Here is a 25,368-nt window from a genome sequence, read left to right as displayed (position 1 = left end):
AGCATAATTAGAATAGACAAAGACAATTTCATAAAACACTCGACTCTGTGCCACAAGGACGATGAAGACCAGGAAAGTCCAAAATGCAGTGGATGGACTGCATCAGTGCGAGTACAACAATGTTGGAAGTGTGGAACTGGAGAGGAAAGGCTGCAGGCTGTCAAGAGTAGAGGAGACTCTTGGATACAGTCGAGGCCCAACCGGGGCTGATGATGAATCAAATTCAGCATTTTTTGCTTATTACTTTTTGAAATTTATATTGGTGTTATAAATTATTGTCTCATTTCACACCAGCGCTGGTATTCAGAACGCAATTATAGCACAATATAGCGCGTTTTTACGTAGTAAATACGCATTATAGCGCTCTGTAAATGCGTTCGGAATACCAGTCCTGGTAAATTATAAATTTATTCTTTTGCCTTTTTCAAATTTGTTTTAAATGTTTTTTTTTTTACTGAGTTGGTATTTTTAAAAACTAAATATGTTTTAGATAGGAACCTACATAGAGAAAAAAATACTACCTGAATTTTTCAAATTCAAATATGCATTAAAAAAAATAAATTACCATGTTATTAAACAAAAGAATAGTTAAGTTCAAAAGTTGTAATAATTGTCAAGTTTTGTTGAAAGTAATAAAGTGTAACAACAATAAATAAAATAATGAATCAAATTGAAAAGCCGCTAAAGAAAGATAGAGTTGATACAGCTGTGAAAAAGGACGAAGTCAGTTGTTTTCCTGTTGTAGTTTCAGCTTCAAATGTGGAAACTGTAGTTTTATTACTAGCTACCGCTGAACAAGATATTTTAATCCAGGTAATCATTCATTGAACTTATTTCTTTTTGTGTTTCTACCATAGATTTTTCTTATTATTTTTATATTAAAGGTTCTTCGGGCGCTGTCCAAGTTTGCTGCTTTATCAATAAATAATGTATCTACTTTATATGATTTGAATGTTTTACAATATTTGTGGCTCTATATAAAGAGTGAAGATTTGGGAATCCGCCGATATTCTCTTAAGTTATTGGCGCAAGTTTATGATGTTCCAAGATCTATAGAAATATTGCTGAAAGACGATAATGATATTTCTGTACTGAAAGAAATATTAATGCAGGTATTTATTTCTAAAATAATGGATAGCTAAAACTTTGAAATTAGCTTTGATTAAATAACAAGTAACTACTTTAGTAACCATGATAAATTGCATTAAAAACGACTTCTATCCATTAGACTCCCATACCCGTATGCAGAGACAAACCTTAAGGTGAGGAAAGTACATTCTATTGTCTTCACCTTCGGGTTATTCTCTGCATTTGAAATTAGAATGTGCTTTCCTCACCTTAAGTTTTGTCTCTGCATACGGGTGCCAAGATTGTTTTTAAACATTGTTCATTAAAATATATAAATGTATGATGCATAGAATTAAGAATATTCTTAATTCTTCGGTATGACGGTTACTTATTTTATTTTCTTTAAGATGCTGGGTTGTTTTTAATAAATTCAAATTACAAAAAACGGTTAATTTTATTGAAATGTATCTGAATTATTCAGGACCGCTAAGTATATGAAAATTTGTCATTGTCTGTCAAAATTTAAAAAATAAAGTTTTGATGCCAAAATGTAATATAAATATATATATATCTATTCATTTTCGTCCAGGTGGATGAAGAATACAGATCTCTGTGAAATATAGCTAGAATTCTGGAAGATAAAATGTTAGCTCATTTTAATAATTTCCATAAAGAATTTGTTCTTTTTAGTGTAGGCATATAAAATAGATAGGAAAACAAACATCATTCTTATCTCTTTCGGGGCTGATGACAATATTATATATCTCATTCTAACCATCTTTCATTCATATTGTTTATCTTACACAGGACACTGTCCCACGTTCATGTCATTTTTACTAGGGTGATTTTAAATCTTCTCGAACGAGGGTATGTTTCATCTCTTTCTTTTCCATGCAAACCTTTAGAGACAAGACATTTGTTTGGGGACATTTTAGGAATTGACCCGTGCTATAAAATATGAAGCGCGGAATTAAAGGGCATCTTTTCTGTATAGTATTCGATGTAATAATATATTAATAAAAATATGCAGATTAATAAGTAAGCTTATATATTTTAAAGCATTGAAAAAAATAATAATTATAAAACCTAATAACATTATATTATATACTTCCTTAATAGTAGATACAACTTTTTTAAAATTGGTAGCAAATTTTGGGGGTCATTGACCCGATGGACATAAGGCAAAGCCGCCACTGTATGTAGATAAGAACACCATAAAACTAGATATATAGATTACTTGTAAACTCTTGGGTTTCTAAGCTGCTGGTGATTCAGCAAATTGACCTTAAAGTATTATATGAATTAATAATAAGTCATACGCCACTAATAATTTCTTTATGTTATTAAATAGTAGTGTCCTATCCGGCTTTCAGAATCCTGAAGATAAATTTATACAAGAGTTTGGTGCTCTTATTTTCGCAAAACTCACTAAATCACTAGAGGGATGTTCAAAAGCCATACAATGTTCTTTGACTGCATTGGTGTTTCCAAATTTAACATCATCTGATCCCGATGTGCGAAAAAATTATTTACAGGTATGATTTAGTTTTTCAAAAAGATGGTTACTTGTTTTATGAACATAAGTGAGACTAACTAAAATATTTAAAAAAGAAGTTTAAATCAACAATGTTTGATTAAGTCCAAATGCTTGCAGACTGGCTGGATTTCCTCCCTAGGGAGTTGTTCATATTTAAATTTATTTCAACAGAGATCCCTTCAGATCCTTTCTCAAAAATGTTTTCCCTCTCTGTTGAAATAAATTTAAATAGAAGTTTAAATGTTTTAATTAGTCGTCTAAAACAAATCTAATAAACTATTGGATATTTTTTTCTGTAACTACATAATAATTTAATGAGATCTATGGTTTGAGTTCATAGTTTATTTTATAGCAGCTCCCGTGGTTTAGTGGTTAATGTATGCTCGCCTCATATATGGAGTCCAGTTCCAGATAGCGGTGCAAAAATAGAAATTCTTACATAATTGAAATATTTTAGAAAATAAAATAAACAATTTACTCATTACCTCATTAGATAAAAGCAATCTGAATCCAATACTTGCACACAATTAAGAAACATTGTGCAACTTTACTATTAAAACAGTGAAATTCAGGTATCTCCTATAACAGGATCTCCAAAACTATGTTCCACCAATCGACCAATGATAATAAATAATAAGTTAGTTCCAGAATTACAAAACTTTTAAAAATCATAGCGCTGATAATACGATAATAAAAATTGAAAGGTAAATCACTTTTTAAAAATTATACTTGCAGGCATAGAATATTCAGCTTCGTAACATTAATGGAAGCTACAAAAGTTTTGATCTAAAATGCAGAGTTTATTGCAAAATTTTCAAAAACTTATTTAAAAAATCGTAACTCGAAAACTACGCAAAATCGCGGAACATATATGGGGGTGATTTGAATACCTCTATATGAGGCACCTACATTTTCCTTTTGGACGTCACTTCTCTGGCCATCCTGTATGTAAGAACTCAACTCACCAAGTGCCTGATATCAAAAAGATTTGTGATTTAAGAACTCAAAATCACCCGATTCCAGGGTTGCCAACTTACATCAAGCTAAAATCGGTAGATTCAGAAAAATAAATCTGTAGATTCGGTATAACCTGGAACACTTTCACGGATATTAATTAAACTATTACTTGTGACGAGCAACGCCGCCAAAAACTGTTAATAACCTATGGTTTAAGATTTTTTTAAATCGGTAGACTTACCACCAAATTTGGTAGATCGTTAGATTGTTCCTAAAATCTTAAATATTTTAATGATAATAATCTTAATAAAATATTATTATTTTTTAAATGTATGTTTTGAAATACATACATGTATAGCCCATTCAAATCTTTAATAAACCTTGTCTTTTGTATTTGACTGATGATTTCCAAATAAAATATTATGATGTGCCTACTAAAAGAAATGAAATTTGTATCTTTACTTGGTTCACTGGCAGACTTAGTAAACATTCGAACGCACTGTATCTATCTTTGTAATGGAGATTTTTTTTTCCTTTTTTTTTTATTTAAAAAACAAACATTTGAGTTCTTATTATTTATGCAAATTACCTCAAAGTTTTGAGTAATTTGTGCCGGAAAAACCAGAAACGAGTTGTAATAGAGTAGGTTTTCAACATCGGACCTTTGATCTGCGAGTCCATAATGAGTACTACCATGGAACCACAACTCAGTTCCGGGAAATTGATAATTCTTAGTAACGTGAGATGTACACACAATGATATAATTTTAGATATTGACAAATCTTTTAAAAGATCCGATAGGAGCAGATATCATAGCTGAAAGCATTAATTGGGCACCATTGTACAAATTACTCAGAGATCAGTATGTGGATATACAAAAGTTGGTACTTGAGGCAATTGACAATCTTCTGTGCAGACAAAAGGATTTTCTATTGCAGCAATCTTTTAAAAATACTAATGGACTTGTGGCTTTACTGGATGTTCTAGAGGTAGGATTGATTAAATTATTGCTTTCCAATTATATAAAATGCTTTGTATCAACAAAGCATTTTATACTCACATAAAAACTCTAACTCACATAAACATTTAACTCACATAAAAATATTCAAAAGAAATGGGCTAGCGGTTATTGGTTGTACCTACTTTTACTCATATATTTTGGGTTGGTAGTAAGAAATTGCCTTAAGGCAATGTACTTGCCCTTATTATGTTTGTAAATTGTATATAAAGTGCTTTAATAAAACTAGAGGAGTATGTTTGTCATTTTTAAAAGATTGCGTTTGCAAAATGTTTATTATACTACATAATGTAATTTTATATTGTTTTTAAAATGGCTGTCATTGTTTATTGAATCGTGTTTCATTTTGGGTAGTACATATTTTTTATTATCATCATAAATAACTTATTTGCACATGTGGTGCATGGGGCATTACGTCGGTACAACAATTGCAGCGTATTGATCATTTTTCTACATATTTTTACGGGTTCATTTACATCTTTACTAACATGCAAGAGCTTTGGAACTGTTGGTATTGATCTAATTAGTAGAAAAGGCAGAATTTATTACACCTTTAAAAATGGTGTATTTTTTATCAAGGGTCTTTTTATTTTTCTTTCATTTGATAATGTCGGGTAATTGATATTTCCAGGCAATCAATCATACATAATATTGTATTTAAATATCCCATTTTACTCAAAACATTTAGGAAGAAAGTGAAAACTGGCAACGTGTATTTTAAAATAATAAAAAATATCAGTGCAACATGAAAAATTAATACATTTTAAAACAACTTTTTATCTGATATGTTTTTTTAGCTATACGGCCAGAAACATCTTCATCCTCTTATCCTTGATGTACTTAAGAATTATAACCAAACGGATTATACAATAAGTAACTTTTATGAGAGTGGCTGCCTTACAAGGTTTATCGAGTATCTAGAACTGGCACCGCAGGAAGAGAAATCACGCTGTCTCGCTGTGTTCCTTAAGATTGCCATGAATAAGAAAGGAAGAGAAGTTTGTTGAATAATGAATACTTAAATAAAATAAATCACAGTAACTTATGCTGAAAATTACAATTACAGACATTGCTATGCTCTTGAGTTTTAAATATTTATTTATTATTAATAATCGCCGGAAGGGCTCAAGCAATAATCAGATTAAAACCACAGAAAGTATGTATAGTATATAACAAGGTTATATAATAATAATTTTGATAACACTAAGTCATTGTAAACAAAAGAAGAATTGAAAAGAAAGAAAAAACAGTTTTGAAAGTTGGAGAATCGAGATTATTATCATTCAGCTGATAGGTATTTGTAGTTCTGTGCATGCAAGCCAGGGGAGAATGGTGAGCGTAGTTTGTGTTATTGAACTCGCACTGGAACATGTGTCGGAGTCTGGTGGTCCTTGTGGGTACATGGAAGTTTATTAGGGACAGTAGTTTTGGGGAGTCTATTAAAGGCCGCGGCGCGCCACCTTGCGTATTGAGTGAGGTCACCAATTTTCTTTCTGGTGTAGAGCAATTGTAACCTCAACTCAGAAATTAAAGCTCGGTAGCCAATTTCATGTTCAGGTTTACCCTTTATGAACTGAACGAAGCGTAAAAACTTCGGTCAATTTTTTTCCAAGTTGAGAGTGTTGCAGTTGTATAAAGAGTTTCGGACCGACGATGCCTATTTCAATTGTGATCTCACCGGGGCCCTAATTACAATGGGAAGTTAACAGAGTCGTCTTCAACTATCCATAAAGTAAAATTTCGTTTTCTGTACCAAAATGTATAGATCGATGGTCTCTACGTATAATATGGAATCTACATTTTGCAAGGTTTAAAGGAGAGTAAAAACAAAGCCTAATATTTTTTTAAAGACGCTATCAGATTCTGTAGAATTGCTAAACAGGTGTCTATTGAAATATGATATATAAATGTAAACATAAATGTTTAATCATGGTCAGAAAGGTAAAAATATTATATTATATATAAATCAATCAAAACATTAAGTTTCCTAATTGAATTTTAGATGCTGCACATGTGCAATGTAGAGCAGGTAATCTGTACAGTTCTGGCTGAATCTGAAATAAGTTTGTGGGGAGCAGCGTGCCAGACAGCCATACTCATGTGTAGATACTGTCGCTCCGCTGGGATCATGGTAGAACAAGATATTATCAGGAACGTTCTATGTAAGTTTTAAGCCTTATTTTAAATGCATGATAACAGATTTGCAAATTTAGCATTCAAAGTTTTGAATTCATTTAGTTTACATGATTCTCATGTTTATAAAAGTGGGATATATTATGATTTTCACTTTCCATTATCCATATTCATCCACTCATTGTACTGTAGAGAAATTAAATTAAATCAAGTATCGGCAATGAAAAAAATAACATTGTTGTAGGTACCTATCTGTTTAAAGTTTGTCAAATATATATATATATTCAAATTATTTGTGAATTCCTATCATTTAATTATTTATTTCAGTAATCATTCAAGAACTTTCCATAGAATGGGAACATGTAAAGGAAGATGCAGTATTGTTAATATCTGAGCTCTGCCGAGTTGAAAAGAGGGCTTCAAATGCTCTTATTTATTTAAATGGACATGAACTGCTTCGAAGATATTTACATCCGGAACTACGTACATTACATATGCATTTCAATACTTTAGAAAAGTATTCTCAAATATGACAAAAATAACTGTAAAATATTTTTTCAATAATTTTCAGGTACAGACATTACAGAAATAGGCCAAGAAAACATCTTAAATTGTTTGATAAATATTCAAAATTTTTATGAAACACGGTCCATTTTACTGACTAAAGACTTGTTCCAAGAACTAATGGAGATATTACAGGTAATAATAATAATACTTTTGAAATATGGGTTATTTACTTTAATTGAATACTCTTCATTTATGTTCTATTAGAATGAAGATTTAAAGATTAATAAACTCATTTGTGAAGTTTTGTATGGTCTCATGATCGAAGCTCAAGGAAAGGAATTCTTTGTATCCAATAAAGGAGTTTTGCTTATCAGGAAATTATTGGAGGATAATTGCGAAGGAATAAAGGAAGCAAGTTGTCAACTTATAACAATATCAGCTGATGAAATTACTGTAATAGAATATATAAAAGAAGGAGTTATGCATTTGTAAGTTGTAGATGTATAAAGAGTTGTGGAGTTATGTCATTAGTTTTTAAGCACTTTTTAAAACCTTAAATTAAATCAGTACTTATACCTTTGAATATCTTTATGATAGAAATATTGTTTTTATTGTGATAAATGTTTGAGCAATTGCATTATACGTGTTATATTGAACTGAATCAGAATATTTCAATCAAAATTCTCATTAAAATGTTTAATCTTAACATGAAAATCACAAAATGAGTGCTTTGAATATTCATTTTATTGTTTTTTTTTTTTTTTTTTTTAAATAAATATTTGCGTTCTTATGATTTACCCAAATATTTAATTTTGAGGGCCATTTTCAACGAGTTGTAAATAACTCACTATTAGAAAATGGAATCGAGTTGCGGTAGAGTGGGATTCGAACCACGGACCTTTGGTCCGTGAGTCCGAGACACTAGCCACAGGACCACAACCCGATTTTTAAACATACTTTTTTTGTTTTAACATATTTTTTTAAACAGACTATTAACACTCATACAGACCACACACCAAACAAAATATGACAGGACCAGTAATCTTTTCTTACTGTCCACAGCATGCAAATTGCAAAAGTCACACTGATTTTTTATAAAATAAGCAATTAATTAAATACGATACAAAAAATATTGAGAAAAGCATGAAAGAAATGAAAACAAAAAGGTAGTTGAAAACCCCTCCTTTAAATAAAGTTTACTGCTATCGATCTTGGATACCAGGGGGTAATTACTACAACTAGGTAACTTTAAAATCAGAATATTTAAGTTAGCCACTAACAACTCCATAAATGCTACAAATAAACAAGACGTCATGCATTAAAATAATCTTATGATGATTTAATTTGGTAGTAATTACCCCACAATTTGTTATACAAATAATTGTTGCCAGATGTAATCATCTCATTAATAATTTAAAATTAACATTATTGATTTCAATATTATTTTATGTAGGTAATTATATATTTTTACTCTTAATAGGCTAGTAGAGAACAGGAAGATGCGTGCCACATGTGCTATTTGGCGTATGGCTTTGGAAACACTCCTCAGTTATCACATTCCAGCTAAATTTGCTTACACTAAAGTACTCAACTTCAACGAAATCACAAATCAAGATTTTTATGCCATGAAAAAGCCACCCTATCGGTTCCCAGAGTTAGGAGAGATCTTCCTAGAACATAGTACAATGGAGCAACATATTTATTTCTGTCGTTTTTTTGATGAATCTGAGATTGGATCAACAATTACGATGCGTGTTGGTAAATACTTGTATAAATTGTCATAAATAAATAGTTTGATGTGTATTCTTCTTCTATATCTTTTTCGTCTCTGTCTTGCAGGCACATCATTAGAGATGGCCCCGTCAGATTTGCGATCCCTAGGACGAAATTCTCTACTAATGACGGTCTTAAATGATCGTAACTTAACTCTATATTTACGAAAAATTCCAAATATGTAAGCATTATTTATTGTTTTATTTTTATTTCTGAATGCCCCTCACCCAACTAATTTAACATCTAAAATAATATTTATAAAATGTTTGTCTGTATTGAACAATCGATGTCTAAGAATAAAGTAAACTACATAATTGTTTATTTACCTAAGTAAGTTACTAGTAATGTTTAAATTAATGTTAATATCATAATATGTTAATTTAAATTATTTTTCATTTCCACATTTCCATTTTTCACTCTTTCTTTATTATTTAAGTATAATGGATCACTCCTTGCGCAATAATATCACTCTGGATATGAAAGATAAAGTAAAAATGCTCGGAGAATTTGTTGGGAATCAGATGTGCGGTCCCGACCCGACCCTTATTTGCAATAACCACTTGATCGATCTTCATCAGACAGAACTAAGGGTAATAAAATCAATCAATTCTAGAAACGAAATTTAATTTAATATGAATTTATTAAAGGAAATTTTATTATGTGTATTAACTAAGTATTTTTTAAACATTTATTTAATACCCACGTCTCTGTCAAATCTCATTTTTAGATCCGTATGGGATAAAATACAGATCCAAAAATGTGATTTGTATCTCACCTTTTATCCTTTGAATGTATTTCTTTTTTGTTGTAAAATTTAAAATACCGTTACATGTTAATTTCAATTTTAGGTAGCATTAAGAAGCAATATATTACCACTAGGTCTTGTTCGAGTAGGGGGAACCTTCGAACGGGCCTTACTATTTAAGGTCCTCGCTGACAAATTACAAATTCCTGCCAAACTGTGTTGTGGAGAAGCCACTTATTTTTGGATTGAAGTTTCTATTTTAACAGGCGTAGAGAATCAATCGGTAAACAATAATTCCTTTATTTCATTAAACACAAAACAAAATCACCTTCTTACTTATGCATATAAATATTTGCTTTTAGCTCGTTGAAGAATTAATGTTTAACTGGGAAATGTTAAGAGCAACTCATGTAGTCGACCTTGTACATAATCCTGGTAACCTTCTACCAGTGAGTTCAGTTGAGGCATCGCTTTATCGTGGGGAAAATGTACCTTTATATTAATCAATTGATCAGTAAGAATGATTAGTAAATTTTAGTGTTTTCACAGTTTGTTGAATAAAACTACAAAAATATTCACATAATGCCTTTTATTACAGTAATGAAATCCTAATATCGATGACTAGTAAAAAAATCATTGGTTTAATGAGCAACATGTAATAGTTTGCAAAACATGTAAAATAGGTAACGACAAAAGATATGTTTTATATACTATATTTATCGAATAAATTCCAACAATAATCGCTTATGAAGCAGGATTAGTATAACACAAATGATTAATTATGTTTAATTAACAAACAATAATTTAATTTTGTAATAACCAAATTTATGAAATTCTTGTTGATTTTTGTAATTTTTATTTATTTTATAAATATTTTTTAAAAACAAAATAAAAAGTTGAGCGTAATTAGTAAGACAAGAGAAATTTATTGTATGAGTAATACATACAATTCTTTTATGCTCTTGAAGTGTTGTTTATATAATTTAAGTTTTTTACAAAAAAATATTTTAAACTAAACTCTGGCCGAACAAATTAACAGTAAAAATATTTTAAAAAAACAAGAACTTATTTTTTAAAATTCTGTACAAACAGTAAGTAGATAGTGCTTAAAATTAAGGAAAAAAGAACAGTAGACATTGGTTATTAACAATGTTCGAATATTACTTATGTAAAAAAATCATTAAAAATACATTTAACTTGTTGAGATCAAGATATTCTCGTAAACAATATAAAATAAAAATTATTCTTATTTATTGCAACAGAGGGAAAACAAATTTGAGAAAGAAAATTATCCAGCCTTGTCTACAAACATTTGGACATTCAATATATTTTATATAATTAAATGCTAACATATAAATTGTTATTAACTAAGAAAAATCATAAATATAATCTATAATCTATGCTATATACTAAATTATTTTTTTATATCCAAATATTAGACATAACATATAAGTAAATTCAAACTTTATTAATATTTTACCCATTAAAAAGCTTTTGTAAGCTTCTATTATTGTACATAATATATTATACATTTCTCATAATGAGAGATTTGCATTTTCATCTATAGGGTACATTAACATACAAATTTCAAAACTAATATTGTCTTGAAAAATATTGTGCTAGTATTGATACAATCCAAATAAACAGCATGTAGAATCCAACTACATATTTATCAATATACTTCTAGAATAAACTGCAGAATGTCAACGATAATTCGAGATTGTCCATTCTGAATTAGCGAATGGATAGTTCTAACGCTGACACAACTGCTTCATTGATTTACATTAGTCTGACTGTTGGGTAACCGCAACACTTACCTTATATTTATTTAAAGACAATTTAGTAAATACTAATGTTTAAAAACAAATCACAAAAAAACAAGAAAAACTGTGTTAAAAAATAGATATATCACATTAATTTATTATATAGTTTTTAATGAATAGTGTTTTTATTCAACAATAATTGACATATTTTTCAATACATCTATTTTTCTGCAATACTATAAAGCTATGTATTTTACCTACTGCTAGAACACTTATTAGTACACAAGCACAAAATAGCGATGCATACTTTATAACTAGCTATAGTAAATATTTTTTGCGATACTTTTATTTATAACCAAATATTAGACTACCAAATCGATGTAATGGCTAAAATTCAATTAGCAACTATTATGATTTATGTAATAGGAAATAAATGACCAAACAAAAACAGAATAATAGAAATGAAAAATCATTCAACAAGTTTAAGCTATTTACGTAAATAAACATAATTTATTTTATATTTGGTAAATTGATTAGGGGCATAAGAACATTACTGGTCCACTGTATATTATTAGTGTACTATTATGTTTTCACAGTGAATGATTTAACTTAAATATTAATGAAATATTTTTCATAATAATTTTATAAGTTTGTGTACAAGTAAAATCTTTTATTTAACATTTTAACGAACCATTTTCATATACGTACGTATTAATTATTATAATAAAAATAGTCACATAGTACACACATAGTGTTTTAAATATTTTAAAAATAGTGTTCAATGATGTTATTAAAATATTTTACTAAATCAAAGTCAAAAAATTATATTATGATCACCGCTGTAAAAAGTCTAATCTGTATTACTACACTAGTACAACGCATGGATTTGTAATTATTTTGTGCCCATTTTTACATAAACACTATGTTATCTTGATACAATATCGTAGTACAATGATGCTATACACAACACATGTTTAAATTTACGATGTTTGTGTAAAATTTCAATGGTTGATTTTTTATAGATATTTTGGCACAGATATATTTAATACATATATGGGGTGTAATTACATATTTTTGTTTAATAAAAAATCATGAACACAATATTTTATGTATTATGTAATAAATAACCAATTTCACAATGTTAGATAATAAAATATAATGTTAAGGCATGTTAAAACAGTTCTAAAGAACTATGGCGCGAATGTTGTAGAATACATATGTACTTTGAAATGCGGATTTTGATAAATAAATAATTATTATCTGTTTTCCAGCGTGAAATTTTAAAGCCATTTGCAAAATGTTTATATTATAAAGTAATGCATTAAAAAATACATTTTGAAAAATGTATAAAAACGTTAATTAAATCAATAAACCACTGGTAAAAGACATATAAATAAAAATAACTTTAGCATGAAAAGTACATAAATGAAAAAATGCCACATTGATTATGTAATCTGCAAAAGTAACTAGAAAATCTGAATATTGGCAAGATGCTCGTAATTTCTGTCCCAATAGCCACCATTGTAGAGCCAATCTTCTTGTTTAGTGTATGGGTTAGTGCCTTGACTGAACCACCTAGAATAAAAAGGAAAAAATGTCAATACATCGTACTATGTTGAATATTTAAATAATTATTGTAAAACTTGAATTATGAATATTTAGTGAATCAAGTCAGAATGATTAACATTTTGATTGCATTCGTTCAAACATTACATTTGTGATGGTTAAAATTGAAATGCGATACAATATAGGTAGTAATTCCCGGACTCAACAATAATCACCCAGAACCTTCGCACGTCTAAGTCATTACATCATGGAGGCCACCATCATTTTGGTTCTATTTCTTATTCAATGAACATGTTCATATGAGGCGATGAGAGCCATAGGAGCTTAAGAGACATTTGTCATTAATTGAATCGGAAATTAATTGAGTCAGAAAAAATAATCCTAAATTTTAAGCCACAGTAGCTCAAGCACTTATATAACCGACAAGCGACCGAAACTAAATAAACATAAAAATCTGTAGGGCTAAATTAAAGTTGTACAAAAAATTTATGCCAGGGAAACAAAATATAGCCAAATTTGTGCCGGAAGTGAACATCATTTATACCCTTTTCATTTATGTTAAGAAAATATAGTGTAACCGTAGTTTTAGTTATTTTATATAAAAAAACAAAAGTCATAAATGTTTGGAAGTCATTTTGCCAATAACTGCTGCGAGGGTCAAACTGCATGTTACTACGTAAGGGTGCTAACCTCGGGGCGTTTCCCTGGGGATGTTTTTTGGCTTGCTTGCGGCAGGAACGCTGCTTGTCTTCCAGGCGAGTCTTCTCCCGCGCGGCTCCATCCACGTCTCCCCTCTCCAGGCAGCGCACATCGGGGCGTAGGCGGGAGTCTGTGGGACACAAGCGAGAGCCCTCGCGACCGTGGGACGCCTCCAGTTCATTCAGGGACATGGCGAATGATGTAAACTGGTAATACTGCGAATATCAGAGACTTTTTATCAGGAACATAGCAGAGGCGTACTTGAGGCGTGTTAAAACAAAGACGGGAATCTCTACTGAAATGAGTTAGATTAATGATCCTTGTACATGATAATATGGTAAAAAATAATATATGTATGGTTTGATGTATATTTAAGAGATGCATGAAGGCATCATTCATGGCGGTCATTACTCCGGAGACAAGTATTTATGATTTTGAAAACCTAACAAAAATTTTAATCTATGACAATTGTGCACATACTTCACTACTATTATCAGGACGAGGTGTAGCCTCCCATAGGGTGGTGGAGTTGGGAATATCCAGAGAGTAGGTACTGTCAGACTTTGGGATCTCTCCATCAGCTGGCTCAGGGATGGGTGGCTCATCAGACTGTTGAAAAGTAACTCTTTTAATAAATATGTAAATACTATTCAGTAACCACGAAACAAAATTTTTTTTAATACTTTGATGTTTTTATGATAAACTCAATTCAAAATATTAAGTAGTAATGTAACAGATATGTTTTTATAGTAAATAAGGTCTTACTTCTTGCAATGAAACTGACTTGAAGGCCCCTACTTTGAGAGAATTCAGTTTGGCCAACACACGGCGTGGAGTGTGTGCGGGGGAGTCCCCTCCAGCCTTCCCCCCACCGTCCCCACTGCCTCCTGCCCCATCCTCTGCTTTTTTCTGCTCACGGTTCCACTCTTCATATGAAGGCATGTCGCAGCACTTAATAAAGTCTGTCCACTTGCCGTAAAGGAAGTTGATTTTCTTCTTACTATAAATAATTAACAAGTTGTAATGGTAATCACAAGTGCATTCAAAAACATTTTAAGCATTCATATGCTTAAAATGTTTTTGACAGAATGTTATAAGACAGAACAAAAACTGGATAATTTTACACTCTTAAATTATTGCATAAAATATTTTTTTTGTATCTTAGGTGCAAACTGTCCTATTTATTTCGGCACACAAATTCATATATTGGCTGTACAAAAAAAGCTGCAGTGGAATCTCTCAAAATGCCATACAATTTGATGCGTAAGACACCCGAGCGCTAGTTTGGATCGCACATTGAACTCTTGTGCCTTTTTTTGCCAAATTTATCAAAACGGTTCCAACCCGCAGTCTAACATGCCATTTCGGCGAGCAGTTATACCAGCAGTTTGGAATGCCATTCCAGATGTGCTGTTAAAACCTTACATGCAAAGGTCGATTTTCAAGGCGCATTTATTGGAATTTTCATTTCTTTCATCAAATATTTCTTCCTTTCCTTTCCTTTGAATAATGATCATTACACATTTTAAAAATTAAACGTATAAAGAGTATGAGGCTGATATTATCCTAGTGAAATATTTACCAGTTTATATATTGGATGAACACATAATTACCAATTTCCTTTTTGTGGTGTTGTTTTTTTTTTTTAATTTAAGTATTTTTTATATTAAAACAGATTTTTATTAAATAAATGACTACAAACTTGTGATCGAAGATAAATCCTTCTACTCGGTGCAAGTCCTTAGAGGCCCACCCCGCTGGCTTGAAGGACAGTTGTGCGCGCAGTCCCGGAGTACCTCGGGAGTGACACACTACCTCCATGGAGCCATACTGCTCCATCCACAGCCGACCCACTATAATATTGTGCACGCAGCAATTTACGTTGCTCCATGTATAGGCCTCTCCCCATCTGAAAGGGAAAATAATTTGTATTTAGTAAAACAGGATAGTTCGCAGTTTGCCCATAGTGAACTTCATTCTCAAGATGGACTTTATAGAATTTTTTCTTAACCATAGGCAAAATTAAAACAAACTCGCAATATATCTTTGATAACTAATAACTACAGAGCCCCCTGTGATGTAATCACTAAGATATGCTTGCCTGATGTACAGGGGTTCCTGGTTAGATTACCGATAATAAATTGTTTTATTTTTTTTCTACTAAGATTATCAATAAAATAATTTGACCTAACTGGGGTTACCCATGTCGAGGACACTTAACAATATACTTTTTAAAAATATTTTTACAAGTGAGAATAAACAAAGAAGACATGAGACTATGCATAAATAATTAACAAAAAGTTTTAAATATTATAAAATGTACAATAAAATAACAAAAACAAAACATTAACTATACATTTGTGGAGCATTTTAGATATTGGTTTGGGTGAATGAGACAATCCATTTTACTTCTACCCAGCTCCAGTTTTCTTTTTTTTTATAGCCTTTTTGAACATTTTCTCATATCTAATTGTTTTAATAGACAGCGGAAGTGGGTTATAGATTTTAATTGCGTAATACTCAAAATCCATTTTTATGGTTGTTTCTATGCTGTAATTTATTTACCCGTGTAGTCGGTCTCTTGATTTGTTGTGGTACAATAAAAAAAATGAATGTAACATTAAAATCATTGAAAACAATAATATTTATACCCTACTACTATTTTATTTTGTGCAGTATTTTTTGTGGCACACGACATTCATAAATATTTACGCAGAGTGTGGAGGAGTAGTAATAATATACTTATGAACTAACCTGGGAAGTTCCACAGTAACTTGTCCCTTGGGCTGTATTTCCACACTTTTGCCCCAGAAGCGGAGCTTGGGATGGACATAGCCGTGGAAGATGAAGTGTGGACTGTCGGCATGGAACGCTGACACAGGAGGGTGGTGGGAGACCTGCTCCGCTACAGCGCGGAACTCGGGTCTCTGCAGCTCATACGTCTCTCCCAGTAGAGGGTTGAAAGGCTTACCGAGGCGTTCTCTATTTGACGCTAATGCGCTCACTGCAAAACCTGTAAAAAATATTTTTCTAAATAATCTTAACATGAAAAATAGTTTTTCAGGGTAAATTATATTATTGTTATTTTATGATTCAAGCCTTAAGATTTTTTTGTAGACAATTTGGTCGTAGTAACAAAGCTGTGTGAGGCATATAGATGGGAAGGTTTTCACAGCCACTGTTATCAATATTTCTTTTTTGGGTAAAACCGTGTGTGTTGGATTTGTTCTGACTTTTTGACTACCACTGCAGGAGCCATCTTTAGGGTAAACTGAGTGTTTTGTAGAAAAAAGTAAGTGTTTAAGTACTAATAATTTGTACCGTGTCGCAGTCGGCACATTTCTATTAGTTTTTGTAGTATGTAGTGCTGGGAACCATGTTGAGTTTAATTTAAGCCCGTCGTCTTTGTTTATATTATTTGGGTGTCTGTGTATTTCAATTGCCTCTTTTATTATTTGTGCACTGTAATTACTGGGTTTATATAAAATTTTTGGTTCGAATGCAAAAAAATGTCCGGTGTCTATAAAGTGTTACGCTATTGCGGATTTGTCAGGGTGCCTAAGTTAGCTGTTTGTCCTATGTATACTTTATCGCATCCTTGGCAACTTAGTTTATAAACAGCTTCCGTTTCCAGGGGATTCTTATCTTTTGGGTTTGATAAATGGTTCTTTATTTTTCCCACAGTCCCCAACGTTGTTCCAATATTATGTTTCTTCAGCACTTTGGCTACCCTGGCAGTAACATTCTGTGCATATAGTTTTTCTACAAAACACACGGTTTACCCTGAAGATGGCTCCTGCAATGGTATCCGAAACGTCAGAACAAATCCAACACACACGGTATAACCCAAAAAGAAACATATTGTGTAAGTCATTTTTGTTATTTTTACAGGACGGCGATTAAAACAGCATGAATTGAAGAATTAAACTTAGGGATTTTAATAGGCGACAATTTATGGACAGAAATGTAATTTTAATACATTTTAGGGCGTAATTTAGTTGAGCTTTTTAATAAAATAAAGAGTTTTTTCATCGTCCTGTAAAAATAATAAAAATTATTTATGCGGTGTTGTTACTTAAAAGACAATATGGGGTTTTGAGCACATAAACGTTAGCGATTGGGTGGTGCAGTTTCGGCAATGAAGATATAGAGGCAACGAGTTCGTTGACGCAAAAGAAAAACAACTTACAACTTGAGCAGTTTGCGCAAACAGCTATGAGGTGAATTTTTTTGGCATGCATGGTTATTTTGTATATTTTTATTTTAAAGTTAGCGAATGGTTAGAATGAGAATGAAATCTGTATAAATATTTTTTTTTTAAATAGAAAACTGGAAGTATAAAATTACTTTATAACTGTCTTTTCAAAAATATTATAAAACTAACATCATATATTTTTATTTCATTTTTTATTGTAAGGGAATTGAAAGAAAAAAATATGAAGTGAAACGGTATTCCAATGCTAGTATATATGTTGTGATTACCAGCAATGTATCGCATGCGCATGACAGGATCCTCCTGTTCAGCAGCGAGACGTAGTAACTTGGCATACTCCAGATATTCTAGCATACGCTGCAGGAAAGAGAGTGGCTCGTTGAACACAACTGGCATGGTGATCTTACTGAGCTCTTTGCCGATACAATTCTTCAGAACAGACCACAACGAGAAGTCGTTGCGGCTGAACATGGGCACAGGCAGCGAGGTCCTGGAAATAAAAAACATTCTCGATAAATAAATAAATTCCTCCTCCAAACAAGTTATCCTAAGAGGCTGTTAATCAGAATTTATGATTCGAAATAGTTATGAATGAAAAAGACAATATAGCAGTATACTTCACTCACTTTTTTCACTCTTCCTACATTAAAAACGTTCACTGTATAGCATTATTTTTAATGAATGAAAATGAATAATGTTTAAAAGTTAAAATTTTGTCTGAATAAATTAAGATAGTAACAATAAATTTTGTGTCGTCACGTGACCTTGTATATTCAGTTTATGTATTCTTACGCAAAAAGTAAAATTGTTAAAAAACAAGGATAGTGTTTCTCTAAGAAGTTCAGTGCTACGGGATATTGAATATAAAAAATGTTTTCTTACACGAGGTAAAATTTAGAGCATTATTTAATTGTATGGTCAAGTTTTTTGAAAATAAATAAGAAAAAAATAATTATTTATGAATGATTTTTTTTAACAATAAAATAGCATACATAATTAGTATTGTTGTTTCCGCGAAGCCGAAGCTTGTCTGTGGGTTACATTTTTTTTTATTTTATAAAATGTAGGTACAGATTTTAATTTAAAAAAAGAAAATATTTGTTTTTTGATGATTTTTAAAAATGTACTAAAGTTTTTTTCCTCTCGATTTTCACTAGGTATTAAGTTAAACAGTTTTGGTACTACACTCCCTATTGTTATATATCCATAGTAGTTTTTCTGTCGAGGCACCGTCAGCTGCTGTGCCGATACTTGTCAGGCCACGATCAGATGGGTTACTTTGAATTTAAAACTCCAGTCGAGTTTATTACTTTGAAACGTCACAAGTTCATGTGAATAAAAACTAATGTATTATAGCGTTGTTATGTGTCGTGGTAAATTTTCGGTTTCCGGGTAACCATTTTTTTCAACGTTTAATGTAAATAATTCATAATTGACAGCTACGGGTTCTACTTTTAAATGACAGCACAACTCACCGACGACAACTCGTAACGCCACGGGCAGAGTAAAATCAAAATTACAAAACTTTAAAAAATCATAGCGATGATAATACGATACAAAAAAATATATTTAAAAAAAAATCGCTTGGTTTGATGGCGGCCTATTAACAAATAAAAAATATTTTAAAAACCACTGAACATCTTATTCATAAAAGTATAGCTCTATGATGAAAACATTATATTATATAAACAATAATAGAAGTATAATAAAAGAAAACTAAAAACACTAAATTGTGAAAAATTTATGTCGTTCTGAGTTAAACGTGCAGTTTTTTGGTTATTCCCAGTGCAAAAAAAGATGTTTCATTGTATGTATGTATTTATCAAACTTAACACTGAATTCCCCTCTAAATCAAAGTAAACAACGTAAACTAAATTATTAAAAAATCATACGACAATAAAAAAAAGTGAAAAAATAGAATTTTGAAAAATCTTTCAATTCGATTTGCGTGTGGATTTTAGTTTATAGATTACGGAAATACCATCCTTATTCTACCAATACAATAAGGATTGTATTTCCATCCGTATTCTACCACTATACCTAGGAGTAACGTTATGCCAAGTTTATGAGTAAGGCCCAATTTCGATTATGTATTTGATTCGATGTAGGTACATATTACATATATCGTCGCTTTAGTTAGTTAGTTTTTGTCCAACATACCATTTTGAACGAAATTGAGTTAAGTGCACGGAAGTTCTGAGAAAGCTTTTTTTTATAAAATTAACATGGAAAAAATATTTTTTAAAACATTGTTTAGGGGGATTTTTAAACGAATTTTGTCTTAAGTAAATTTTGCCTACTTCGTAAAAAATAAACTTTAAAGCCCTACTTCTGCAGATTTGTGTTTTGGTCTGTTGGATAAAAACGAACTGAAGCGAAGATATGTAATATTATATTAAATACTTAAAAAGGGAATGCATTAAATTTGCTACTAGTCTCAAGGTTGCGCTGATCGACGGCTGCCAAAAATCAATATATTTGAACTACTCCAGGAAGAATTTCCCTAAAGAAAAGTGTGTTGTCGTGACACAGTAATCGAAAACGAAAAATATTTACTAAAGGTGATTCTAAACGGAAATATAAAACTAATTATTCATAGATGACGTTTTTATCATTTTTTATAAATATTGTAAGATATTTTTTGTTTTGTACACCATTTTGTGAAAAGGACATAAATTATATTGTTATGGCATTTGTAACAATTAATATAGTGTAAAGTTTCCGCAAATTAAGTTTTGTAAAATTTCCATTGAAAATAAACGTAAAAATGGCATTTTTTAATAAAAATGATAAAAGCGCCATCTACGAATAATTCATTTCATATTTTCGTTTAGAATCACCTTAAGCCAAAAACAACAACAGAGCAAAACTAATCTTAAAGAAGATGGCGATAAATAAACTATAGATAATTTTAAATGTATTATTCATTTTTAATCATTTGTTTACACCACGGGAGATTGTATACGAGGCATTTTTTTTTCAATTGTTTTTGTGATTAACGAGAACATTTAAATAAGGTGGCATTTTCAGTAAGTCGTAAATAAATAGAAACACATATGAAAATGGGAATCGAGATGTGGTAGAGTGGGCAGTAAACCTCAGGCCTCTGATTCGAAACCGCAATGCTACCGCGGGACCATCTCTCAATTGAAATGAATCGTACGATAACTCAATGTTATTAAAACTAACAAATTTGCACAGCACGCGGCGAAATCATTCCGAGAATCTGGACGGTCAAATAAACTACTGAATTCATTTTATGTAGACCACTGATGTACATCTTATAGGTACTTAACCTCATTATGCGAGGTACTGTACAACATTATGTCGTGCTATTAAGGTTTACAATACACTGGAGGAAACACGCAACGTGCGACATGGAAAAACAAAACCGAGAAGAAAAGAAAATAAAAGACATTACGAATTCCAAACACGAAAGCGGAGTTTCTTCACAAGGATAAGAACTGATACAAACATCGTTTTATAAAGAAGGCCAAAGTGTTTACTTGAATGAGGAACTTCAGCCCTACGGGAAATTGGATACAAAAAATGATTTCTGGCGCGCGGTAAAAATTAGAGCATTAAATTGTACGACTCTTGAAAATGTACAAAAAAAATATATAAAAAATATTTTAATAAAAACGCACTACTTTGATTGACGTCACTGCTTCATATGAACCAACCAATGATGTGGGAGATGTGAACGATATTCGGTTGGCTTACCGTAAACGAACCGATGGGAAGAACTAACAGAGAACAACCTCCGACGTCACATGCGGCGTTATTTCAGAAATACAAAACTTTAAAAAAACTCATAGCGCTGATAATACGATAGGTAAAAAAAAAATTTTTTTGGCTCAGTTTAATAGTCGATTAACAAATAAAAAAAAGACAGCGAACTTCCTCATTACAGTAGGTATAACGTCTAACAGCAACTAAAGAACTTTTTAAACAAACTAAACAATTAAATGTAACTGAAATCTTTAAACTAGAATCCTTAAAATTTATTCATAAATTAGCCACTGATGTAATTGTAGACGAAGAATTAAAACTTGAAAAAAACTGCAGTAAACATGGACACAATACAAGAATATCAGAAAAATATCATACACAACCTTTTAAAACGAGATATATCGGGTTGTGGTCCCGTGGCTAGTGTCTCGGACTCACGGACCAAAGGTCCGTCGTTCGAATCCCACTCTACCCCAACTTGATTCCATTTTCTAATAGTGAGTTATTTACAACTCGTTGAGAATGGCCCTCAAAATGAAATATTTGGATAAATCATAAGAACGCAAATATTTCTTTTTTTTTTTAAAAAAAAGGGGGAATCGAGACTTATAAACCATGGACTGAAATTATACAATAAATACCAGACAAAACTAAACAAAAGACTCAGACAACCTTTACAGAAGATGTTAAAAATATTATTATTAACAGTAGAATGTGAACTTTTAAAGTAAAAATATTTTGTTAAATGTATGTAACCCGTAAGTGTTTATCAATGAAAAACTAAAAAAAAAATCTTACCTTTCATTTTGACAGAATGCTCGTAAGCAATACTTTCAAGTCTCTACGTCTTAACAGTTTGATAAATACAAAATATATATATTTATATTTCAGTCAGACTTATTTACGATTCACTCGATTAAGTAGATACGTTACTGAAAATTTCATTTGAATATGAAGTGGTGTTATGCAAATGGCATACTCGGATAGCGGGCGGCGCTGGCACTAGAGTTAGAGCGGGAGGCTGAGCCATTTATTTCAGCGGATTGTCCACTTTGAAGTGCCTGTCCCGTTTCCTCGCGAGTACGTGTTAGGGATCCCGGTGCTCACTGTTCGCTTCGCGAGATTCTCAAAAGAGAATTTATAAAATAGAGTGATTGTTATTTAAAGGGAATATTGGAGAACGCGCTACCGAAGCGACGATGAACTTGAGAATAAAATCGAGGAGAATGCTAAGTGGGGGCGGTATTACAGAACAAACAGCGCCCCCCCCACCTACGAAGGTTTTACGCAAAATTGGATTAAATTCCAAGGCAAGACGAAAATTGGATACTGTTTATTATTTAAATGTTGATTTCGGCCGCGAAATATAAATATGAGCACCTTGTATACTCGCAATACATTGAAAAAACACGAAAAAATGAAATTATTATACAATATACCTATGAGTTGTCTATTTTAAAAGAACACTAATTTTCATTGTAAATTGATGTACAATAGGTAGAACCCGATTTGAGTGGCACAGTTTCAAGAAAGAATTCATTTAACGATTTAAGAGCGAAATGACAGCTTTTATTAAAATAAATTCATGAACTCGACTTGCTTGATTATTAATTTTACTCACATTTTTCTTTATTGCTTGCCGTAACACTTTATTAACATTGTTTGCTTTACAGAATATATTTTCATTAAAGCAAAGGTATTATATAAGGTTATTAGGTACTTTTGCATTTTTTGTTTTTATGCTTACTTTTTTTCTTGTTTACCTTTATTATTATTATTTTTTTACTTTGTACAACTTTTCTATTATGTATTTTCTATTTTTTTTAACTCAAGTAATTTCACTTTTTTTTGTATTTATTTTGTGTTGTATTTAAGTACGTTGAAAGTTTTTTTTTGTAAATGCCTTGGGCGTTAATGGACAAAACAAATAAATAGTTATTCCCAAATATCGGATATATGTATCTAGTGTAGGGTATTGTTCCTATAGAACAAACCTTTTAAACTTTTTCAAAGATGGTGAATGGTAATTAAATCTTTATCATATTTATTATTTAAAACCGTACTTAATGATTTTCTCGCTATATTACTACTATGAAATATGATATTATTTAAATTGGTTATTAAATTGTTTTAAACTTCCGCTGTATGTATTTTATAATTATTGGGTTAAATTTTTGTTTTTAAATCTTGGGCAAAACGTAATGTATGTTTTAAAAAAAATAATTAAACTAAATATGTTTATTTTATGAGTTTTGTAATCGGCAATTTAGCCGTATACGTCAATAAAATAAATAAATAAATAAATAAAATAAATTTACACTCTTTTACCGTTGAGGTGAAAAAATCATACCAAATGTTAGGTTTCCTCTTCCGTATAGGGAGATAATTCAATCATGCGCGCACTCTTAGAATTCTTTACTTTACATATGTTCCAAGTCAATAAGAATTCGCATCTCCCGCTTGGAGCCCTCAATGCAAAACATACATTAACCCAATTGAATCTATACAATCAAAATTTATATCGTATGGCAATTTTAGACGGCTGACTCTGAATACAGGTCCAGATGAATCTACAAACTTATTTAAACTCCAAACTCTCCAAACTCCTAGGAACATGGCTGACGCCATTTTTATGCACATAACATAATAGATTGCCCTAAGATTCTGTCACTTTTAATTTTAGAGCCTCAGCAACGCAGACCAGAAACCAATCTCTATTTAAAATTTCTAAATGTTCCACTAAATCTTTTCAAAATTAATTTGTTAATAGAACCTGCAATATGTGTAATCAGAAATTAAATTATATTGATATTAATAACATATCTTTAACTTCCTTTAAAAATAAAATTTCCAAAGAAAATCAAGTTCGCCTGTAGAAATGATGTTGCGCCTTGAATCCGCAGCCTATTTTGAACATTCTACGTATTTATTAGTAGCCATGGTTTTCTGCAACACGTTACATAAATTCCTAACTAACGAAGTAATTTCAGTATGCAAATTTTACCCCACAAGAAGATCGGAAGGGGAGAGGGTTGAGAGAGATAAACAATCTGGGGTATAAAACGAAATTCGATAAAAATACGCGGGGTAAAATGTTGTACTTGTGGAAAGCGAGGCATGGAACGGTTTAGTTTAGAGTTTTAGTGACATTTAAAAAAATTAAATAAAAACAAATTCATAAAAATAGAAGTTAGATTACTAATCGTCTTGCAGCTACAAAGTGCATGGACGAGTGAAATTCTAGCAACTTAAAATTATCAATAAATTTACAAAAATAAACATTGAGCATAATAGTAAATTGTTCATGCTAAAAAGTAAACAATAAAAAAATAAACAGATAAAATTGATATATTTGTTTTTTATATAACTCTTATGAATGTAAAAAAAAATAAATGAAACAAAAGTCGTTGCTCCGCCGATTATTGGATTTATAACGCCTTTTACCTAAACTAGACAACAATAATAATTTATTTTTTTAAGTATATCTACTTGCGAGAACCAACGCATATAAAATACAGTATTAATGATTTAAGTCTGAATTGTACAGGCTAACTGTGTGTGCATAGACGAAATATTTTTTTTAATGTCAAGCAGTCAACCTAAAACTATTCTCAATAGTCTGATTAGTAATGTGAGTACGTTGTATTCTACTTCCTA

General features: G+C 31.0%; 2 protein-coding genes across 4 annotated transcripts; one reads left to right on the top strand and one right to left on the bottom strand.

The window, feature by feature from the left end:
* Positions 1–583: 583 nt before the first annotated feature.
* Positions 584–11,279, top strand: LOC148276625 (armadillo repeat-containing protein 3). 3 transcript variants are annotated; one of them, XM_088234002.1, is made up of 14 exons: positions 584–813; positions 885–1,112; positions 2,442–2,603; positions 4,333–4,551; positions 5,378–5,578; positions 6,583–6,742; positions 7,041–7,196; positions 7,285–7,412; positions 7,485–7,708; positions 8,701–8,978; positions 9,060–9,174; positions 9,430–9,583; positions 9,842–10,021; positions 10,101–11,279. In XM_088234002.1, the coding sequence occupies exons 1-14, from the start codon at positions 661–663 to the stop codon at positions 10,239–10,241; spliced, it is 2,499 nt and encodes an 832-aa protein (XP_088090128.1). In that variant the 5' UTR covers positions 584–660; the 3' UTR covers positions 10,242–11,279. The 3 variants fall into 3 exon arrangements, 2 of the variants coding, with proteins under 2 accessions (XP_088090128.1, XP_088090129.1); XM_088234003.1 differs by lacking the exons at positions 4,333–4,551; positions 5,378–5,578; XR_015823693.1 differs by lacking the exons at positions 9,060–9,174; positions 9,430–9,583; positions 9,842–10,021; positions 10,101–11,279 and having other exon boundaries at positions 7,546–7,708; positions 8,701–8,829.
* On the bottom strand, positions 10,313–18,469 carry LOC148276624 (oxysterol-binding protein-related protein 1; the record flags this gene model as incomplete). The annotated part of the gene is made up of 7 exons (XM_088234009.1): positions 10,313–13,076; positions 13,758–13,981; positions 14,247–14,375; positions 14,532–14,766; positions 15,469–15,675; positions 16,521–16,779; positions 18,249–18,469. Coding segments are annotated over 7 exons (1,384 nt in total), but the record flags the coding sequence as incomplete, so codon positions are not given.
* Positions 18,470–25,368: the final 6,899 nt, after the last annotated feature.

This window comes from Micrasema longulum, unplaced genomic scaffold, assembly GCF_059751315.1.
Source record: "Micrasema longulum isolate JH-2025_06_02 unplaced genomic scaffold, ASM5975131v1 h1tg001175l, whole genome shotgun sequence".
NCBI classification, from domain to species: Eukaryota; Metazoa; Arthropoda; class Insecta; order Trichoptera; family Brachycentridae; genus Micrasema; species Micrasema longulum.
This window is presented reverse-complemented; position numbering and strand designations above follow the sequence as displayed.

Coding starts and splice junctions, on each gene's coding strand:
- LOC148276625 (XM_088234002.1), top strand. CDS start 661: ATGAATCAAATTGAAAAGCCGCTAAAGAAAGATAGAGTTGATACAGCT. Junction 4,552..5,377: donor CTTTACTGGATGTTCTAGAG/GTAGGATTGATT, acceptor ATGTTTTTTTAG/CTATACGGCCAGAAACATCT. Junction 9,584..9,841: donor TTCATCAGACAGAACTAAGG/GTAATAAAATCA, acceptor TTTCAATTTTAG/GTAGCATTAAGAAGCAATAT.